General features: G+C 44.8%; 1 protein-coding gene across 2 annotated transcripts in view; it reads right to left on the bottom strand.

Annotated features, from left to right (window-relative positions):
• Positions 1–517: 517 nt before the first annotated feature.
• PAQR8 (progestin and adipoQ receptor family member 8) overlaps positions 518–22122 on the bottom strand; it is a 39188-nt gene continuing 17583 nt past the window's right edge. For both annotated transcript variants that reach the window (XM_043907717.1, XM_043907716.1), the window contains exon 2: positions 518–5234. In XM_043907717.1, the coding sequence (XP_043763652.1) occupies positions 4151–5215 (1065 nt within the window). In that variant the 5' untranslated portion in view covers positions 5216–5234 and the 3' untranslated portion in view covers positions 518–4150. The remainder of the gene's footprint in view (positions 5235–22122) is intronic.

Raw genomic sequence — 22122 nt, 5'->3', positions numbered from 1 at the left:
AAAATGAGAAATAACCAATGACTTTGGGAGGGGCTGGGGATTCCTACTGAGTGTGCATACCTCTTTTATGAGGCAAAGACTTGCCTGAATTTCTTATCTGGCCTCTGATCAATTTCTATTGATTAAGGAGGCAAAGAACTCTGGTTGGTAACAGAGCCTCTAGTCAGAGAATGCTATTTTCTTCCTGTTATTGTAATAACAGAATCACCTTTTCCACAGCTATTTAAATCTAATAGTTAGGCCACAGAATCCTTTGACTGTTGGGTGACACATTTCAAACCACAGTTACCTATTATGATATAATGCTCCCCAGGTGGTACTAGTGGTAAACAATCTGCCTGCCAATGTAGGAGACATAAGGGATGTGGGTTTTATCCCTGGGTTGGGAAGATCCTTTGGAGTAGGAAATGGCCCACTCCAGTATTCTTGCCTGGAAAATGCTATGGGCAGAGGAGCCTGGTGGGCTACAGTCCAAGGGGCCACAAAGGATCTGACACAACTGAGTGACTCAAGCACATACAGTATACAATAGTATAATTCATAATTTTTAGGTTTCAAGAAATGTAATCCATCAATTCAAAAGTTTGGAATATTTAACACCATTGTCCATGAGATCAGAAATATTTATTCAATTAGATTGAAATCCTCAGAAAAATCAACTCCATAGCTTTTGAGGGGAGGGAGGTGTAATTTGATCTACTACCAAGTGGGGATTTGGGGAGGGGCAGGTATTTTGGGAGTTTGGGTAGGGAGGTTTCTTTTTTTAAGCTTTTATATTTTCCTACTTCTAGGTGGCTATGAAGTGTCCTGGTCTCCTTCTGACAGTTTGTCTAGATAAAACTTTTCTTTAAGACGGGCCTTGTCAAAGACACAAGGTAGCTGTTGAGAGTACAATAACCCATTTACAAAATGTTTAATGGTCATTTGTGTAAGTCGATTTATATAAACAGAAAATAGTTCTATATTTTCTTTGCCAAGTCAACAAGCGAAACTCTAGGACCAACACAATTAGGCCAAGGCTTTGGGGACAATGGCCGTACCTCCTTTGAGTAAGACTTGAGCGCCATCTGGAGGACCCACTTGAAACTACAGCATGGCAACGGAAGAATCTAATGCTTCCAAGCAACCCGGTATAACTGGGGAACTGATGGACAATAGAGGCAGGAAAGAACTGCCTCCATTCAATGGTTTCAGCTCCTACTATTTCAAGCTTCCATCGGAGGATTGAGAGTAGTGTTACTGAGTGAGGTACTTTCAGCCGAGGTGGGAGATGAAACCATAACATTTGAAGAGCAGTACCATTAGCTTCTTAGTAAATACAGGTCAGGAAGTGTTTGCAAGAGGCAATCAGGCAACTAGTTCCCCAGTTTGTTGCATCTTGCTGTCCCCTCTCCTTACCTTGAGTAGAGGGATACACACAATATCCACTTTATTCCCAAGATATAACTGACTGATAGTTAAGTTTTTTTTTAGAGGCATTAACATTTTAATAGATTGAAAGTCTTAATAAAAAAAAAAAAAGAAAAAAAAGAGACAGAGAGAAATAATAGCAGAATTTCCAGTAGATGTCAATTGTTGGCTTTGGTAGAGTAAGAAGAACCATCTCCTTTATCAAATACTTAATTATTCCTTTTAAACAAACAAGGTTGCTTCCTTACTGATTCAGTCATTTTAATGAAATTGTTTTAAAAGGAGTGTGTAACCCTTAAGAGTCTGAATGGTGAAAAATGCTTGCATTTCCCGTTTCTGTATTTCTCCTTAGATACTGGAATTTCTAATGAGATAGTAGTCTCCTACCTCAATGCTTTTCAAATATCTCTGGTGAAAAAAAATTTTTTTCTTTTTAAATTTCCAATCACTTGGTGGACCAATACTTGGGTAAATTAAAATCAAAATGTTATGAATTTTATGTTCATATCTAAAAATTTAGTGTCCCTCTGTACTTGTCACAGACTGTTTTGTGTGCAGACTGGCATTGGTCTGTGGATGGCATAGAGAATCACCCTCTAGTCTCTCTAAAAATACTTGCATATGGCCTAAAGATCTCTGCCCACCATGGCCACCATGGTTACATTCAAGAGCTTGACTTACACTTTTCTTTCAACTTTTACAAGAAGAGAGTCTCCAAATCCATAATTATGAACATTTCAGATGCTTTCTTTTCTCCATTTTAAACTGACCCTCTACCTGCACTATGTTGATGCAACTTTCTATTCCTTTGTTTATCAGTTCAATCCCGTTCAGGGTCACTAACTTTATTGGCGGTGAATTTGGCCTGGATGCCAGAAGCTCGTGTAAGACATGTGGGTAGCACAGAAGTTCAGATATTTGAGGATTCCCAGGAGGAATCCACCAGGAGGAAACAACATAGCTGACAAGACATATGCTTTCTTTTTTTTTTTTTTTGGCCGCCCACAGCATGTGGGATTTTAGTTCCCCAGCCAGGAATTGAACCCACACCCTCTGCAGTGGAAGTGTAGAGTCCTAATCACTGGACCACCATGGGAGTCCTGCTATGCTTTCTTGATATAAAGATTACAGGAAAACTTCAGTTGAACTTTTTTCCCCCAAAAAACACAGGTTGAAAGAGTCTTTTGATGGACAAGCGATTCCAGTATTCTGAATTTCTTTCATCTACCGGTTGAAAGGCAATGAATTCTCTTTTCTTATCCCAATAACTTCAAGCTGAAAATTCCACATGTCCGTGTATTAAGTGAAGTGTTTGTAAATTTTCATTTATAAGGCACAAACCCTATACATCTCTCAAGAGAAAGGAGAAAAAAAAAGATGTGAAGACAGTAACCTAGGAAGAGAGGAGGTTCATCAAACTGGAGTGAAAAGCCACCTCCCTTTTTAGTAAACAGAGACCTTATACTGATAGGAAATACAGTCTTTGGGGAGGGTTTCAGTGCAGCCCCCTTCACTGGATCACTGCAGAAGGCAGTCCTCAGGGGGCTGTGAAGCCAGGACACATCAACTGTAAGTACCCACCCCCACCCCCCATCCCACAGAAGCTGCTGGGCAGTGATGTCCCAGCAGAACATTCTGTCTACAGGGTGCCCAGTTCACCAGCCTCACCCAAAGAGGCCTTTGGGGACCAACCTTGCATGAGTATACACACGTGCCTGTCCTGGGGCTTGATTTAAGCTGCTCTAAGCTGAGGTACAATGCTTTCCCGAGGACCGTGAACTAGGAGAGTTACAAGGGTCCTTCATGGGGCAGCATCTATTTAAGAGGCTGGACCTTGAGTTCCGCTTCAAACAATCAGATCCCTAGAACCAATTCACTCTACCAGGGGCTTTTTGAACATGCTGGTCAAAATCTGGAGAAGATTCTCTGAAGAAAGCTCCAGATCTTCTGGCATGTAAAGCAGCCCTAGTAGATGTCAAGTAATCCTGCAGTGCACGGGGGTAAAACAGAAGGGTCCCATGACACCAAACAGTAGCCATGCTTGCTGGCTGGGCCTCCTGATGGCTCTTGGCATTGTATTTTCTAGTACCGTTTCCATTAGTATTGTATGAGAGTAAATATCCTGAATGCCTGCCTGGATCCAAGCATTTCCGGGAAGCATGGCTGCTTCATCATCCTCACTATGCCCATCCAAGGTACAGCTGGGAATGAACAGCACTCTGGAGAAAACAGCCAGGCAGACGTCATCCTGAGAAAAGCGGCTAGAGAAGGGACCAGAAGTCAGACGAATCCAGTATCCAATCACCAAAGACCAGCATCGCAAAAGAATGCCCATTTCAATACAGTGTGGTCCAGCCACCTTGTAATTTTTTCAGTCCCATTAGATTTTCCCTTTAGTCCAGGGCTGGCCCCCGGGGGCCACAGTCAGAACGCGACTCAATGTTCAGGTATGAAGATGATTCTTAATTCAGTGTCCGATGAACCTTAGCCAAGGTCCCTTCCCTTCCTGTATCTCTTAAGGCTAGAGCCCAGAGGATGAAAGATAAACCTTTCATTCACGACAGTGATAACAAAACTCTTGGAACCTTTGGCTTCCCAACGCCATAGCCATAGCCACCCTTGGAAATATAGGACTCATTTAAAAGCCCACTCTTAAAAACACAAAGTCACCTCCTACTGTAGGCTCAAGTTCTCCCTAAATCACGACAGGCCGCCTCCACACCGCACCCCCCAGGCAGTCTCAGGAATCTTTCTTGGTCAGTCTGGCCTTGATTTTTTGTCTCAAGAAGGCTGCAGTGCCCGCACTGCAGGCCACCACGAAGAAGAAGGAGAGGCAGGCCAGGTAGATGGACAGGGGGCTGTGGCGTGGCAGGTAGATGTCCTGTCGCCCCTTGTAGTCCAGGAGGATGGCCTCCAGCTGGGAGAGCGTGCAGACAGACAGAAAGGTGTGGAAGATCTGGTGCCCGTGGCCCACGATGTCACAGGAACCAGGGAAGTACTTCTCCGGGACCGGGCAGGAGAAGAAGTAGGCACTGACCAGGAAAAAGATGATCTGGAGGGTATGGTACCAGGCCGCTGGGTCCTGGCAGCCAGACAGGTGGCAGAGAACCACGCGATGGACCACGGGGCTGATGTCCAGGATGTAGGCCAGCCCGGAGGGCACCACCTGGCAGATCTTCCTCATGACCGGGTAGGGCCTGCGGTACCGGTACTTAGCGTAGCAGCAGCCGGCGCACGATAACCAGCCACAGAAGGCGGCGGCCGGCAGGAAGAGGAGCCAGAAGTGCTCGTACCAGGCCTGGTCGGAGGTGTAGAAGAAGTGGACCAGGGCGCTGCCGTACTGATAAACGCTCACGCCCACGTAGTCCACGAAGTAGAAGGTGTAGTGCGAGAGCTCCGACTTGGACTGCAGCAGGTGGGCCAGGAGGCTGAAGGTGAGGTATGTGATGGAGGACAGGACGTAGACGAGCAGGGGCAGCGCGTAGGCAGAGGTCCATGGCAGGCCCTCGGCCTCCACGAAGGCCCAGAACCGCAGGAGGACGGCCAGCGCCGCCAGCAGGTGGGTCCAGACGTTGACCACCTCGTTGTGTTTCTGAAAGAGGCTGAAGAAGTAGTAGCGCCACTCGTGGCCGGTGGGGCGGTACCCGGCGCGGATGTAGGGCTCCCGGAAGAGCTGGGGCACGTCAGTCTCGGGGACCGTGCCGGGCATCTTGGGCAGCCCATCCTCCAGGATCTTGGGCAGGCGTCGCAGATGCTGCCCGCTCACGGACAGGGTGCTCAGACGCTCCAGGATGGCGGTCGTCATGGCTGCCCCGGGATGCTACCTACAAGAAACAGTGAAGATGGGCAAAGATACCGTGAGAGAGGGGCAGGTTTTCTCGTGTAGCTGGGCAGGCGGGGACTGTAGGCAGCTTCTTTGAGCCTCATTCTTTTTTCATATGTAGAATAATAGAGTTGGACCAAGGTCCCTTACTGTCCTGACATTCTGACTTTGACATCTCTTCTACCCTCTACAGTGTGAGGCCAAGTCGCATCCTGTAAAAGGGAATGTTAGCAACCTTATTTTTATGACATCTACCAAGTAACTAAGGGTACCTTTAAAGCTTTGCTAGATGATATTTGCTAGATGGCTCAGTGGTAAAGAATCTGCCTGCCAATGCAGGAGACTCAAGATATGCAGGTTCGATCCCTGGGCTGGAAAGATCCCCTGGAGAAGGAAATAGCAACCCACTCGTGTTCTTGCCTGGAAAATCCCATGGACAGAGGAGCCTGGTGGGCTACAGTCTCTGGGGTCACAAAGAGTTGAACACAACTGAGCACATACCCTTAAACAAGACAATATTAAAATGTAATCAGACAGGCTCTAAAAGTACAAAGTATTTTTATTGAAATACAAAAATGATCAATGTTGATACGATGAATGAGTGTCTACATTTCTTGAGCACTAATCTTAAATCATCCACTAATTTCACTGAGAACCTGAAAATCTGAGATAAGCAATAGTAACTTGAAACTCAAGGTCATCCATAGGGTGGTAAAGACCAAGGAATATTCTGGGAAATTTTAACAGTTGAACAAAATTAACATGTGGCCTAAATTTAACATGAAATCTAATTGCAAAGATTGTGTGTGTGTGTTTAAATTATGCTCTGGAAAGCAAGTAGTTTTGGACTCACCTTTCCTGAGTACCCAAATCTGTATGTGATAAGTTTGAGCCTTCAAAAATATTTAACTTGCACTTGGAATTTTTAGGTGATACAAGAACCAGATGAGCATGGTGATTATTTCATAAAAGAGCTGCAAAATTTCAGATGAAGTTACTGAATAAAGCAATGGATTTTCAATCTATCTATAGATACCTTCATATTCCTCAAACTCTTTTCTTCATAAAAGTTCAAAACCTGATTGATTCAAATGGCCTGTGTTTCTTCAGAGTCCTTTAGCAAAGGATACAGCCCGTGTTTCTCAGGGCACTGCAGATTTTAGCCAAGCAAATGTAATTTTCCCATACACACTTCTTAATCAATATTAAAAGGGCAAAAAATACCTCACTGGGTCAAAAATGTAGGGCATGAAAATTAATAAAATGTAAAAAAACAAAGTCTAGGGAGACCTGGAGTCAAGCGTTTGGGTGGCTGCTCCCTGGGTGACCTTGGGCCAGTCACAGACCTCGCTAAGCTTCAGTCTCTTCATCTGTAAAATGGGATGATCATTGTCCATATTGGGTGGGATGTTTTGATGGTTAAATGAGAGACTCTAGATAAAGTGAGGAGCACTCTTCCTGGCCCAGTTGGGTGCTCGAGTGTCAAATCCTGCTGCTATGCTATGACTGGGAGCTGGGCTCTGTGCTGGAGACTGATTAGATCTGCTCCCTGCCTTGGAGGAGGTCAGATTTACAGGACAGACAGACACACAGGTAAATCATGACAGAAACCTGGGATGAGTGCCCCATGAGAGGCGAGGGCGGTTCACTGTTTCTTGTGTTTTAACAATTGATAATATATATTTATTTAAGGACAGTACAGGGGCCACCTATAAATGATACCTGAATAGAACAGAGAACACACATCCAAACAATTTGAATAAGAGAGAGATATTTGTTGCCCACAGGCCACAAGGTCTCTGTAAACAACAAAAACAGAAGGTGGAAGGGGGTGGGTAAGCGGGCTTTTCCAAGCGACCCCTGAAGTAACTTTTAAGGAAAAGTCAGAATTTCCAAGAGACAATAGGGAAGTGGGTTTGGGTTGGGGTGTGGGGTAGAAGATGTCCAGGCAGAGAGCAAGGTCGAACCCAGGCTCCCAAAGAGGTGGCACTTGTGTGGCTGGAAGGACGACGCTGGCTCCAGAGATCTGAGCTCCAACCTGCAGTCCCGTCAACATGCCTGCAGCGCCAGCCTGGGCGTTGTCATCTGGGAAGCAGAGCTGACGACACAGGACTTTATGATGTATTTATTGCCTGTAAAGCATTCGACACCGGGCTTGGTCCCAAATCCTCAACTGGCAAAATGTTGCCATTATTATGACAAGGTTGGTGGTTGGTGCGAGAGGCAGGGGGCATTGATGAGCAGAGGGCCCAATGCCCGCTCTGTACCGGGTCCTGAGACATCTGTTCAGCCAGCACCCACCATGGATCCCCCGGCAGGATCCGGCTGTGAACTGTGCCCATAGAGGAATTAAAGACACCAAGAGAAACTAACTAAGCATTACAGAGTCAGTCAGAAAGACAGAAGGAGGGGAAGCAGGAAAAAACAAAAAGGTATCATTTGAATACCTTAATTCATTTAAAAACAAGAAAATAGAGAGAGGAAAAGCTAAGCAGTGCTTCCGCTATCAGCCAGCAGAGGGATCCAAGAGCCGGGAGGTTTAAGTTCGGCACAGCCTCGCCTCCAACTGACCTCCGCGGCGGTTGGTGACAGAGCCCAGCAGGGGAGGTGCGGGATGGGTGGGGTGCCCTGGCCCTGGGGTCGGTGGATCCACTGCAGGGCTCGGCCTGGGACAGGGGACGGCACTGAAGCTAGGATCTGCGTTGGCTGAGAAGCTCTGATGGGGAAGCAGGGCTCGCGGGGGCCCTGGGGCGCTAAAGGGCTCTATTCTTTACACACAGGTTTCTACCATGTCTGGTGAAGCACGGAGGGAGATCAGATGAAAGTTATCAGTCTGGTTTTACTGTTGAAAAAAAAAAGAGATGAGTCACGGGGGGTATGAGCTGTGGGAGAAGGAATCCCGGAAGAAGCTCCTTGCTACGCCCCGCCCGCATTGCCCACTGAGTGCTGTGTGCTGAGTCGCTCAGTCGTGTCTGACTCTGCAACCCCATGGGCTGTAGCCCGCCAGGCTCCTCTGTCCATGGGCATTCTCTGGGCAAGAATACTGGAGTGGGTTGCCATTTCCTCCTCCGGGGTATCTTCCCGACCCAGGAATCGAACCCACATCTGCTGCATCTCCTGTATTGCAGGTAGATTCTTCACCTGCTGAGCCATCAGGAAAACACCCTACTACCCCCTTAGACAGGCTTAACTTCACCAAGACAGAGTGGCCACCGCTTCCAGAAACAGGCATCAAAGGGCCAGCTGTAGGGACTTCCCTGGTGGCCCAGTGGTCTCCACTCCCAGGGCCTGGATTCAATCCCTGGTTGGGGAACAAGATCTCACATGCCACAACTAAGACCCAGTGCAGCCAAATAAACAAAAATCTTGTAAAAGGGGGGCCAGCTGTAAAGTCTGAGAGCACGCTTTGGAGGAAACCACATCTTGCCATCATGATGTTGGTGCAGACACACACACCCCCAGCTTTCCCTGAGGCCCCTCCTGACTCCCCACCTCCACCCCCAAGGTGCCCTGGCTCCCACCCACCCTGGTCTCACCTCCCCATCACACTTCTCTCCCAGGCCCTGACCCCTGGTGATGTACTCACTTCCCCACCAACAGCCAGCCCCTTTAAGGGCAGGGACATGGTGGTGTGCAAGTTCCCAGGCTAAAACGGTTTGCAGCGTATAAAATAATCATACACTTAATCATGATTTACTGAAGAAACAGTTCTTTAGGCCCAGACATACAGCACCAATTTCATTCTGTTCTGCCAGGTTGAAGAAAAAAAAAAAAATCATGGTTTGTAAGTTGGGAAGTCTGGCTGTTAATATTTGCTCTACACAATGAGCTATGTGGCCATGCCCAAGATGTTTAACTACTCAAGGTCAATCTCCTCATAAATAAGAGTGGGTGGGAGATGTTTTCCCTGTCTCTCTACATCTTAGAAAAAAGAGTCAATAAGGAAAAATGAGCAGTAGCTGAACAGTATTTTGAAAAGTCAAACTATGCACACTGAAGTATCAGCAAGATCTGAGCTAAAGAACACATAGACAGGTTACAATTAGTAACATACATATTTTGTACTTTATGATTGATTTTAATGCAATCTTTGAAAACAGAATTGGAATTTAATAATTTTGGATACATTTCTGGATTCTTCATAATACTTTCCCCAACTGCTTTATATAGAGTTTAATAAGATTTAGATTGTAATGGGATTGGAATCAAAAGTTCTGTTTCTTGAGTACAATATCCGCACCATGAATTCAGTTCAAATTTATAAGAAAGTACTGTAAAATATTACATCATACTTTGGACTATTTAGGAGTCCAATCTTAAAGTTTATCTCAGGTACTCCTTTAAAACTATTAATAAAGCTAATGGTTTTACAGCTAGAGTATGCCATCTAAAAAAAATTAAAAGCTGCACATTTGGGAAATGGACATAGTTTGGCATTGATGATATTTTATCTAGAGGCCAAAGAGAGGACTCTAAGGCAATGATGTTCCCTGACTAATTACAAGGGCCCTAGGGGAACTGACTACAGACTTGGAATAGCCAATTCCCTGGAGAAGTCTGGATGAGGAATTAGCAATTCCAGCCCTACCATTCATATAGGATTTTAGGCACATCATTCAAATTCTCTATACATGTGTCTTTGTCCATAAAAATGAAGGTACAGTCTCTACATGTTCTAATGCTATGAAAGTCTATCATTCATCTGGGCTATGTTTTGAATGTGCTGAAGGTCCAGCAGTGAGCTGAAGTCACCAACCAACAGACCCAGTGACATCACCTCGTGTCACTGTCGGGGGGAGGCTCACACAGATGGCAGGAAGGTGGCCTGCTGGTTGTTGGACAGAGAACAAAAGAGCAGCGATTTCCATCAAAGAGGGAAGAAGAAATGCTCCCAGAATCCATAGATACCTAGCCTCACACAATGCTACAAAACCATAAATGACCGAGGAAGAACAGTGGCCAAAATGCCAGCTTGATGTCCATTTATAAGGCAGGGAACCCTGCTGTGAGCAGGCTTTGGTCTGACCAGAGACTGAAGTGGACTTGCAACAGCCTCAGAAAACCCCAGGACCTCCACAGCCATCCATCAAGTAAGGGGCCGCTGGGCGCACACTGAACTTGGCAACCGCATCTGCCAAGGATCAGACCACTGTTTATAAAGTCATATTTTAAAAGGCGGCAGTACCAGCAGAATTCTATTATTAGCAGAAACAATTTTAACATGGGTTCAGATTTACCAGCTGTTAATGCATATCCACTCCATATTTAAGAAAACCTGAAAAAACAAATAGGGGCTTCCCTGGCAGCTCCTTGGTAAAGAATCTGCCTGCCAAGCAGGACATGCGGGTTTGATCCCTGGGTTAGGAAGATCCCCTGGAGGAGGGAATGGCAACCCACTCCAGTATTCTTGCCTGGGAAATCCCATGAACTGAGGAGCCTGGTGGGCCACAGTCCATGGGGTCGCAGAGTCAGACACGACTTAATAACCAAACCACCACCACCACCAGCAGCAAACAAATAGCATTTCAGCATCCAAAACTGGGAGCTCTGATTTAATGACGATGAATCTATACAATGGAATACTAGACACCCATTAAGATAATTAGGTAGATATATTGCACTTATTGCTATAGAGAGATGCATGTGACATAAATGTGTGCTCCATTGTTTCTCACTGTTCTGGCACTTAGAACAGCACCTAGTAGATGCTCAACAAAGACTTGAATAAATACATGAATGAAAGACATTATTACAAAAGAAGCAAATTAGAAGTATGCATCCCATTTTTGTAAAGATATACCTATGGCACAGAGAAAGAATGATATATAATCAGAACACCAATACAGATATTGCAAAGTAATGGATGAGTCAATACTATTATATTTTTGACAGTGAGTATTTACTACTTTTATAACTGGGAAAATGGAGTTATTGTTATTTTACAAATAGGAATATTTGACACAAATCTACAAAAACTGGTAAAACGATTAATCAGTATATTTAATTAGTACATCCTTCTCCCCACCTGCCAAAACAGTCCAGCAATATAAAGGAATATATACTTACTTGTATTATCCTGTGGATTTCAAGCTCAGCTAGTTAGTATATCATGATAATGACCTTCTTGTCAGAAGTGTCGACTGGAGAAAAAATATACAACCTAAAAGTTGTGAATTATGTTTTATTAGCAGAACTTACTGAGGAGTCAGTCTCTCAGACACTCTGAGCATCTGCTCCAAAGATAAAAGGAAGGGGCCTGGATATATTAGGAGATTTCCTTGGGGAGAAAAATGTAGTGGAACATCAAAAGATCAACTGCTTATTTAAAAAACAAAAATAAATAAAAATAAAAACCAGTCATCTCAAGTTAATGATGTTAATGCTTTGCGTATTAGCTCCTTGGTAAAGGAGCTTGGGAAATTGGAAGAGTCTGAGTTTATTGAAATTATTCCTTAGATATATATCTTAAACTATCTAGGATCAGTATTCAGTTTTTCTCCACCCTGAATTCACCCCCAGGACTCACCTTAGGGGTAGCTGCAGTGGATGAGGGTTTGATGGTGGAAAACATTCTCTGTTTGTGGAATGACAGGCAACATTTTTGCTGCAGGAGTAAGCAGGAGTAGCTATACTTGCCACAATGTAAGCTAAGGGTCATGCGGGTGGGGGAGTAAAGGGGTTAAAGGAGAAAAATTGTGTAACATCTGCTGGTAAGGCTGCAAGCATGTTCTCTGAGCTTAGGAAAGCCAGTACAGTATAGATAATATTGTATATATAATATTGTCAAAAGACTTTTCTTGCAGCACATAAATCCAAAGCGCCTTGATAATCGAGTCCATCTCTGACCTTGTAGGCCCTGGCACGGCTGAATCCTGCCTATAAAAAAGGTGAGGTACACCTGTTTGCCAGGAACACATGTCACTTGGGCTCAATGATCCCCACGTCTGAATCTCTCCCTCTGTGGCTCTCCTTAATATGGATAGGAGAAAGAAAGTGTCAGTCGCTCAGTTGTGTCTGACTCTCTGCAACCCCATGAACTGGAGTCTGCCAGGCTCTTCTGTCCATGGGATTTCCCAGGCAGCATCACTGGAGTGGGTTGCCATTCCCTTCTCCAGGGGATCTTCCCGACCCAGGGATCAAACCTGCGTCTCCTGCATTGGCATGTGGATTCTTTACAGCTGAGCCACCAAGAGAGCCCTCTTCTCTCTTGAGCAGGTACTGTTTTCAAAACGCCTCATTACAGACCCAGAATGCACCTTCCACATGCAATAAGTAGCATCTGTGTTTCATTCTAGTGGTAGAATGTGGAGGAGCTGGGAACAGTTTAGAATGCATTGGGCCGTCTAAGGTAAATAGCCAGCTTGGCTGGGTGTGACGATCCTTTTCCTTCAGAGACTGCTTATTTGGGTAAAGGTGAGCTCTACTGTCTGAACCACCTGTTAATTAAAGCCTAGGGACAGGGAGCCTCTTAGGACTTTCCACAAGAGTGGAATCACTGGCTTCATTCGGCACGGTCTGGCTTCAGCTATGCAATCTCTCGCCTGCAGGAAGCTTCATTACCCAGGTTCCGCAAACCTGCTGGGACCTGGGCCAGCCCAGGTGAACCCCAAAGAGAGCCACAGATTGTCACTGGCAGGAAATCAATCCTGGAAATGTACTTTCCACAGCAGAAGAATCTGATAACAAAGGAAGGCTGGGTTGGCGCAATGAGTTAGGTGTTTCCTAGCAATTCAGAGTTAACCCTTTTGCAACTAATGCCATACACTCTACCGGTGGTTCCAAGATGGGTTTTTCAATTTTCTAGCACATCATTTCATTCACAGTTTTCTCTATAGACATCCTCAAGCGTGCCTTCCTGATCAGTTGCTCAGTCATGTCCAACTCTTTGTGACCCCATGGACTGTGGCCTGCCAGGCTCCATTGTCCATGGGATTAACGCAGCAAGAATACTGGAGTGGGTTGTCATTTCCTCCTCCAGGGGATCTTCCCAACCCAGGGATCAAACCCCCGTCTCTTGTATCACCTACATTGGCAGGTGGATTCTTTACCACTGAGCCACCTGGGAAGCCCAGACATCCTCAAGAGCTTAGTAAAATTCTACACTGGCCATGGAGTTTTCTCCAGGCTATCTTGATTTCTTTCCTCCCAGAACCCTTGCCTACCCACCTATCTTACATGTTTTGGTTAGCAGGACGTCTGGATTTACATGCTACTTGCCTGCTCTGTGTGCAGACGGTCAGTTACTGGGTTGCAAGTTCTTTGAGACAGAAACACGGGCTTACCCATCCTTTATTCCTCTTCTTAGCAATTATCAGAGGAAAGGAGGCCCAGAATGCGTCAATGGATGTTTGTTCAAAACCAAAGTGAAAGAAGACTCTCCTTTGGCCCTCTTTGCTTCTAAAGGTAAAACCAGTGAGATTTTGGATAAGGAACACATAAGGGATTTTTTTCAGCAGGAAACATTTGACGTAGATGTTGTTTATCTGGGTGTAGTTCATCCACTTGGGAGGTGTCCATAACAATATTTAAATTGTTCACGGGGTTTCCAATCACCAGATGACTTTTGGTCCATTTCCTCCTATCATTGGTACTTTTGTGCCCAAGAATGCCTAAGCAAAGATGCAGGGGAGAGAGGCCAGGTAGAAGAAAAATAAAGTCAAAGAACACTGGAGCAGGAGTTAGGAGACCTAGTTTTTTATTCTTATTGCATAGAAAAGCAGAACAGACTGTCCCGGTTCCCTGAACAAGCCACACACTTAGATTGCCAAGCCTCCATCTATGCCTGGCAAACCCTGCTTCTCTCTCGAGTCCAGGCTCAGATAGAATGTTCTCTGGGAAGTTCAGCAACAGCCTCAAGCAGAATTAATTGCACCCTGTTATATCCCCTTAGTCTTATGTTGTAACTGGTTGTACTTGCGTCTTCTTTACATTAAACTGTGAAATTCAATGAGTTGCACAAGGAAGTCATTTAAAACATTTTTTTAGTTTGTGTTACTTCATCACGAGAATAACTGAGGTATACAGAATTTATGCCTCAGCCCTTCCCTGCTGAGACATAGAGAATTGAAGTGACTTAATCGAACCTCTGAACTGAATCTGCCCTGAGGTATGGGCACTGCTTTCTGTGTTCCACCCATCAAACACGAGTGGAATAGGAAGAGCTGGATAAGTCATGGGAGCCTGTCTGCCTGTGAGCTGATGGCAACCTAGGAAAAAATCTGGATTCTGGCCAGGACATCTGCCCGTGCGGTCCAGAGTCCCTTCCCAGGCATCCCAGGAGGCTCTCCTAAGGGAACCCCTTTCCTCTATGGGCTTTTCCACAGTTGAAGTAGAAACTCACAATCAGTAGCTGATCTGGTTAAAAACTCTTAGTCATTCCGCAGATGAGTTTCATTGGAAAAGGTGATCGGTTCAGATCAACAGCTGTGAACAGGGCCACACCCTGGTCTTCATCGCCATCATTTTACAACCACTTGCCCGCCTTGTCGGCAGTTTCTACAAGGTGGCGGAGGTTTCTCACTCAGGGTTACTTGAACTCCAGGGTCTCTGATGTGACGTGCCTTCCTCCTGATCACAACCTTCCTTACTTCCGGCTAGACTATTTCCTCCCACCAGCTCACGGGCTCTGGGCTCCTCGGAACCTCCGACCCATCTTCTTTTTTTTTTTCCATCTTCTCTTAGTTTGTCCACCTCACTTGGCCCCACTGCCATCCCAACATCCCATTTTTAACTGAAAAACTCTCAGTAAAAGGAAGACTATTCTATCCTTTTAGTGAGATTCTCAAGTTGAGCATAGTATCGGTCTTCTTCCTTTTCTTCTTTGTCAAGGTCAGCAGGAAGCCATCTCTCTTTTTCAAGTTCTTCTAATTAACCAGGACTTTCTCTGCTTCCATTTACAAACCCTCTTCTTGGAAGTGTACTCGTAGGCACAGGACTGCACTCTCCTGAACAACTAGACAAAAACAGTTCTTGGCTCCCGTAAGACAAGAGCGACATTTTTGATCTTAGTTTCACTCCAGGGAAGTTAACAGCTAATCTAAGTTAAGTTCTTTGAGACACTCTAATCAATCAGTCTGTCCAGAAGATGCCATAGCTTCATCTTCAGTACTTCCTTGTAGTTGTTTAAATGCTTTCTTCGTATTAGCCACTTGGCTTCTCCTCTGGAGCATTCCATGCCCTCCATCCAGCCGCACCCTGGTGACTTCTAGTTTCTCTTTTTCCCTCAGCAGGTTCTGGGTAGTACTAGAGAAGGTCATCGAACATTACAAGACCATGTTGAATTCATGCCTTTTCACTCCACGAGACATCACTGTCTCTTGAGGTCCCATCAGCACTTTAAAATTTGTGTGTTTAAAACCAGACCTCTGCTGTGTCTAGTTCTGTGACTGGTGTGACCAATCTCCTGGTCACCAAGCCTTGAAATCAAAGAGAAATTTCTTCTTTTCCTCCTCCGCTCACATTCCAGTCATCAAATCCTCTTTTTTTTTTAACCGCAGTCTATTCCTTCTCTCACTCCCCTGCAGGCTGGTACACTGTCCCAGTTAGATTCCTGTGATAACCTCCTAACTGATCTTCTTATGTCCTCCAACCTCCGGCCACAGTTTCATCTTATTTAATTTGGCTAAACTTCTATGCCCACAAAGCCACCAGCTTTATTCTCTGCCAAATAAAGCTCACATCCATAAGGCAGTCAGTCAAAATCTTCCCTGCCTTGATCTGCACCCTCAACACTATCCACTGCTGATTTCACGCAGAATGAAACAGAGTGAAGAGAACAGAACCTGTCAGAGTGCACCCCACACATTAAGGATAAATACTGCCATGAAGCTCCTGGTTCCTAATATAATCTCTCATGAAGGGTCAGGCTAATGTTTGAAAACCACTGATATCTGTACCATTAGCCATTCCCAAACATGCCCTGTGATTTCCTCTTTCATTTTGAAATTACAAAATGCTTTGCGTACAAGAGAAAAGTATAAAGGGTGATACGACAAACAATTGCTTGTCAAATCTTGTGTCATATTAAGATTCAAAAATATATACGCATGATCCAGAGAAAACTCTACTTTGAAAGAATACTTTCACCCCAATGTTCATAGCAGCAAAAACTATTTACAATAGCTGGAAGCAACCTAAGTGTCCATCAACAGACAAATGGATAAAGAAGATGTGGTACACATATATAATGGAATACTACTCAGCCATAAAAAAAAGAAATAATGCCATTTGCATCAACAGAGGTAGACCTAGAGATATACTAAGTAAGTCAGGAGAAAGACAAATACCCTACAATATTACTTATAGGTGGAATCTAAAATGAGCTTATTTATGACACAGACACCCAGACATAGAAACAAATTTATGGTCACCAAAGGGGAAAAGGGGTAGGTGAAGGATAAATTAGAGTTTGGGATTAGCAGATACAAACTACTACATATGAAATAAAGGCAAAGTCTTAATGTATAGCATGGGGAACTACATTCAATATCCTGTAATAAACCATAATGGAAAAGAATATAAAAAGGAATATGTGTGTGTGTGTATGTGTGTGTATATATATATATATATATATAAATTACTTTGCTATACAGCAGAAACTAACACAACATTGTAAATCAATTATACTTAAATTAAATATATATTTGTATGTATATAAATATGTCACTATGTACATGTGTTTTGTGTGTGTGTGCATATATACATATATACAGATGACTGTGTATACACATCTGACAGGGAAGCCTGGTGTGCTGCAGTCCATGGGGTCGCGAAGAGTTGGATACAACTGAGTGACTGAACAACAACAAATGTATCATCTATGTCTATAAAACAGGTAACTGAGATCTAGCCTCCTGTAATCACTCATTCCTTTCCTCCTTTCCTCCCTCCCCAGCAGCAGCCACTATACACTAAATGTGGTGTTTTTCATTCCCACTAATGTTTTCATATGAAAATATTATGAGATTATAAAAGTACATAACTACCTGTAGTGATTAATTTTAAAAACATGAAATTAAAAGTCCATAAATTATATATATATATATAGGGATGTTTTAAATCTTTATATAAACTTTGCGCCTAATATTCTGCAGCCTTCTTTCTTAATTTAATGTTTTGTGTTTTTCCCACATTAATTGCTATGTGATTCTCCGATTCATTTTCTCTGCTGAGTATTTTCCAATGTATTTGTCCCTCCTCCTATGGACAGACATACAGGTTATTTATTTGCTGTGACAAATAAGGCTGCAGTGTGGTCTTCTAGGCTGCGTGCCTAGAAGGGGATTTCTCTTCAGTCCATCCGAAAGGAGATCAACCCTGAATATTCACTGGAAGGACTGATGCTGAAGCTCCAATACTTTGGTCACCTGATGCAAGGAACTGACTCATTGGAAAAGACCCTGATGCTGGGAAAGATTGAAGGCAGGAGGAGAAGGGGTTGACAGAGGATGAGATGGTTGGATGGCATCACTGACTCGACGGACATGAGTTTGAACAAATTGCAGGAGATAGTGAAGGACAGGGAAGCCTGGCATGCTGCAGTCCATGGGGTTGCAAAGATTGGACACGACTGAGCGACCGAACAACAACTTCAGGTCTTGGGCCAGACTGTTCCCTTTGCCTGGAAGGGCCTCCTCCCTATCTCTACCTCTGAAAACCTCACTCATCCCTGAAGTCACTTCTCAGAGGCTGATTCCTCCCACGCCCTTCCGATCCACCGAGTCAAAGCAAAACCCCTTCTCCTGCCACCCGCAGTTTGTGTCACAAAATGATGCCATCACATACTTGTCCTGGGGTGGTTTGGGTACTTCTCCTATATCCCCAGCAGGCCTTATGAACAAGCACTGTCTCACGTGACCTTAAATCCATTTCCCTCACTTAGAGCCTGGCACATAGATCTGCCTGGAGTGAACCCTCCGTGAATGAACACGGAGTCCACCGAGCTTGTTTTCCTTCTTTTCGTACTAAGTACTGCTCTCAGCACTTCCCAGGTGGCTAAATGGTAAAGAATCCGCGTGCCGATGCAGGATATGCAGGTTTGATCTGGGTCGGGAGGATCCCCTAGAGAAGGAAATGGCAACTCACTCCAGTATTCTTGCCCGGGAAATCCCAGGGACAGAGGAGCCTGGCGGGCCACAGTCCATGGGGTAGCAAGAGTTGGACATGACTTAGTGGCTAAACAACAACTGCTCTCAGCGTGGGATGACATATATCTAATGACAACAGGATACAATAAAGTCTGCTGTGTTCCCGTGCCTTTCCCCACAAGGGCAAAGAGAAGCCTGTCTCTTTCTACATGCTGCGTTGGGAGAAGCTGGGCACTCTCAGCTTGGTAACCACCTGGGGGCAGATGCCTGTAGGCAGCTCTGCATGCATGCTCGAGTGCACTCAGTCACTCAGTCGTGTCTGACTCTTTATGACCCCATGGAATGCAGCCCACCAGGCTCCTCTGTCTGTGGAATTCTCCAGGCAAGAATACTGGAGTGGGTTACCATTCCTTCTCCGGGGGATCTTCTTGACCCAAGGATCGAACCTGCACTGCAGGCAGATCCTTTACCACTGAACCATCAGGGAAGCCCTCTGTAGACAGCTGCTTCTGCAGAAAGATCAAGGGGAGAAATCTTCCTGCTCTCCAAAGTACCCAAGATATTACATTTATGCCAAAAATTTTTGTAAGAATTTTGTTCAGGGAGTTCCCTGGTGGCAGTAGTTAGGATTCCAGGCTTTCATTGCCATGACCCGAGTTCAATACCTGGTTGGAGAACTGAGATCCTGTAAGCCACACAGTGTGGCCAAAAAAAAAAAATTATTTTGTTCAGAACTCAAAGCGAACTGAGGGCAGATAAGATTGTTACCAAAACACAGGGTGGGGCTTAGCAGGGGTCAGTTTCTGAGCTTGGTGCTGCGCCTTTTTAGTCAACCGATGCTCACTGCCATTAGTGGAGGCAGCAGTTAATACAGGATGTCTGCTCCTCTTTCCTTCACCTGGCCCCTGTGACCTTAGCAACGGTCCTGCAACGTTAGGCTGGGGAGAGGGTCACAAACAGCAGGTGTGTTTTCAGTGGCCACTGGCGTGGCTTCAGAATCCTCGGCCAGGGCCAGGATTGTGGGGGCAAAGGTGCCAGTCCCCCTGCAAGACGTTCATCAGCCCCTCATCCCTCCAAGTTCAGTGCGGTGGAGGGGAGGGTGTAGTAACAGACTTCTTCCTGATTCCAAAATAGAGACTCATGCTCATGATACTTCTCCTCGATCAGGCATGGAAAAGGTTAAAACAGGAGATGTGAAAAAATCAGTTCAAGAATCCAATGCTGCAAGCCTCTTTCCATTTTTTTCAGAAGTTCAAAGTAGTGGCTTACGTGATGGCAAGTTGATACCTGTGTATACCAGCCTCATAAATTAGTAATATAACATGTCCAGCTCACCAGGATTTTTATAAACAGCTCGCTATTCCATGCCATATGACCTACCAAACAGAGAAAAACAGAACAAGTACTCTCAAGCCGACCTGCTTCTATTTGGATTGACAGAAATGTCAGCTGAAGCTCTGAAAATCCGAGTCTTACGGAGTTAAAGCTCAGAAACGGGCTAAGCAACAACATGCAAACTTAGGTGTAACTATAAAAAATCAAACTCCTGACTGTTGTTTGTAGGTTATGGAGTTTGTAGAAAGGCCCAAGAACAACCATTTCTCTTTACTGTAATATAACCTCAAGTCTCAGATGACATCTGATTATAATCTGTGCAAACTGCTACCTGAGTGCCTGTTTTTCCAACTGAGTTGAAATGCGCATGTCCACAGTTTCTGCATCAGCTGCCCACCCCTCGTGAATTTTACAGACACACAGCAGGTGATCATTGCCTGGGTCTTGCCACACACCACCTGTGGGCCTTGGATGATTTAAACATCCATTGTATCACAGCTGAGAGACAGACAACTCCTTCCAGGCCTCGCTCAAATCTCATCTTCTTAGGGAGGTGCAAATAAAAAAATATTGCCTGCCATTCCAGTAAACAATGAATGCTGCCACCATCAAGCCAACAGCCACTGCAGCTGCCCACAACGGTGCATCCCGAGGGGAACTCAGGGTGGAGAGAACAGGTTACTGGCCCTGAAGAGTTTAAGATGCACATCTAAGGAATAGTTCCAGTGAGAGCAAAGGGTCTTGTCTCTTCCCATAGATAGAAAAGCACTAAAATCATTAACTCTAGATGTCTGTTTTCTGTGACTAACAGTAACCTTTGATGTTCAATCACATGTTATGTTTTCAGCAAGAACTATATAGCCTGGCTCCAGGGAATTCCCCCTTAGGACCTTTTGAAAGCATTTGCTGAATGCTGTGCTTTTTAAGATTTTTTTTTTTTAATTTAAAAATTTTAATGTGCTGTTATTTTTTAAAATTTATTTTTAATTAGAGGATAATTGCTCTACAGTGTTGTTGGTTTTTGCCGAACAACAGTGTGAATGAGCCATCAGTATACATAGGTCCCCTCCCTCTTGAACCTCCCTCCTACCCACCGCCATTCCATCCCTCTAGGTTGTCACAGAACACGAGGTCGAGCTTCCTGTGTTACAGAGCAGCTTCCCACTCACTAGCTATCTATTTTATACATGGTAATGTATGTTTCCGGAGAAGGCAATGGCACCCACTCCAGTACTCTTGCCCGGAAAATCCCATGGACGGAGGAGCCTGGTGGGCTGCAGTCCATGGGGTCGCGAAGAGTTGGACACGACTGAGCGACTTCACTTTCAGGCATTAGAGAAGGAAATGGCAACCCCCTCCAGTGTTCTTGCGCTGGAGAATCCCAGGGACGGGGGAGCCTGGTGGGCTGCCGTCTATGGGGTCGCACAGAGTCGGACACGGCTGAAGTGACTTAGCAGCAGCAGCAGCAATTTATGTTTCAATGCTACTCTCTCAATTCATCCCGCCATCTCCTTCTTTCCCTGCTATGCCCACAAGTCTGTTGTTCGTGTCTGCTATTTTCCGAAGCACCTAGAATTTGTTTTGTTTTTGACAAATCACAAGAAATCCGTAAGAAAATCAAGGAGGGAACCCTAGTACACAGAAAACTTAGTCATTAACTATTCAATGTCCATATGATATCTCTGCTCAGTTATAACAAATATACCTCAAAATGAACACAACCAACAAAATGAACACAACCAACAATAGGTTTAGTTTCTTCACGAAACCTATTTCTGTCCCATGTTCCTTGTTCCTGTTCAGTAAATAGCTTCACCAGGTGCTCAAGCCAGAAACCAGAGATATATATTTTTCCTCATCTCACTCCTCTTTATCTAGTTGCCAATAATTATTATTGAGGGTAGGAGGAGAATGGGGTGACAGAGGTTGAAATGGTGGGATAGCATCACTGATTCAGTGGACATAAGTTTGAACAAACTCTGGGAGATAGTGAAGGACAGGGAAGCCCGGTGTGCTGCAGTCCATAAAGTCTCAAAGAGTTGGACATGACTCAGTGACTGAACAACAATAATATGACTCACATATATGGAGCATCTATTCTATGCTGGGCACCATTCTAAGTTCTTTGCATATTATTAGCTCACAATCCCTCCTTACCCCTCTGTGAAATGGGATCTGTTCTTTCTACCTATTGTACAGATGACAAAAGAGGTTGAGAGTCTTGCCCAAGATCACCCAGGCAGGAAGTGGCAGAGCCAGAACCCAGAACCAGGCAGGCTCACTCAAGAGGTCATGTCCTGAATGTCTGCACTCTTCAGGAAATGATTTCTGTCTCAACTTCATTTATTGAAATTGAAAGTGAAAGTGAAGTCGCTCAGCCGTGTCCGACTCTTTGCAACCCCATGGACCATAGCCTACCAGGATCCTCCATCCATGGGATTTTCCAGGCAAGAGTACTGGAGTAGGTTG

Source organism: Cervus elaphus, chromosome 7 (assembly GCF_910594005.1).
Source record: "Cervus elaphus chromosome 7, mCerEla1.1, whole genome shotgun sequence".
Lineage (NCBI taxonomy): Eukaryota > Metazoa > Chordata > Mammalia > Artiodactyla > Cervidae > Cervus > Cervus elaphus.
The sequence above is the reverse complement of the archived record's forward strand: the minus strand, read 5'-3'. Positions and strand labels throughout refer to the sequence as shown.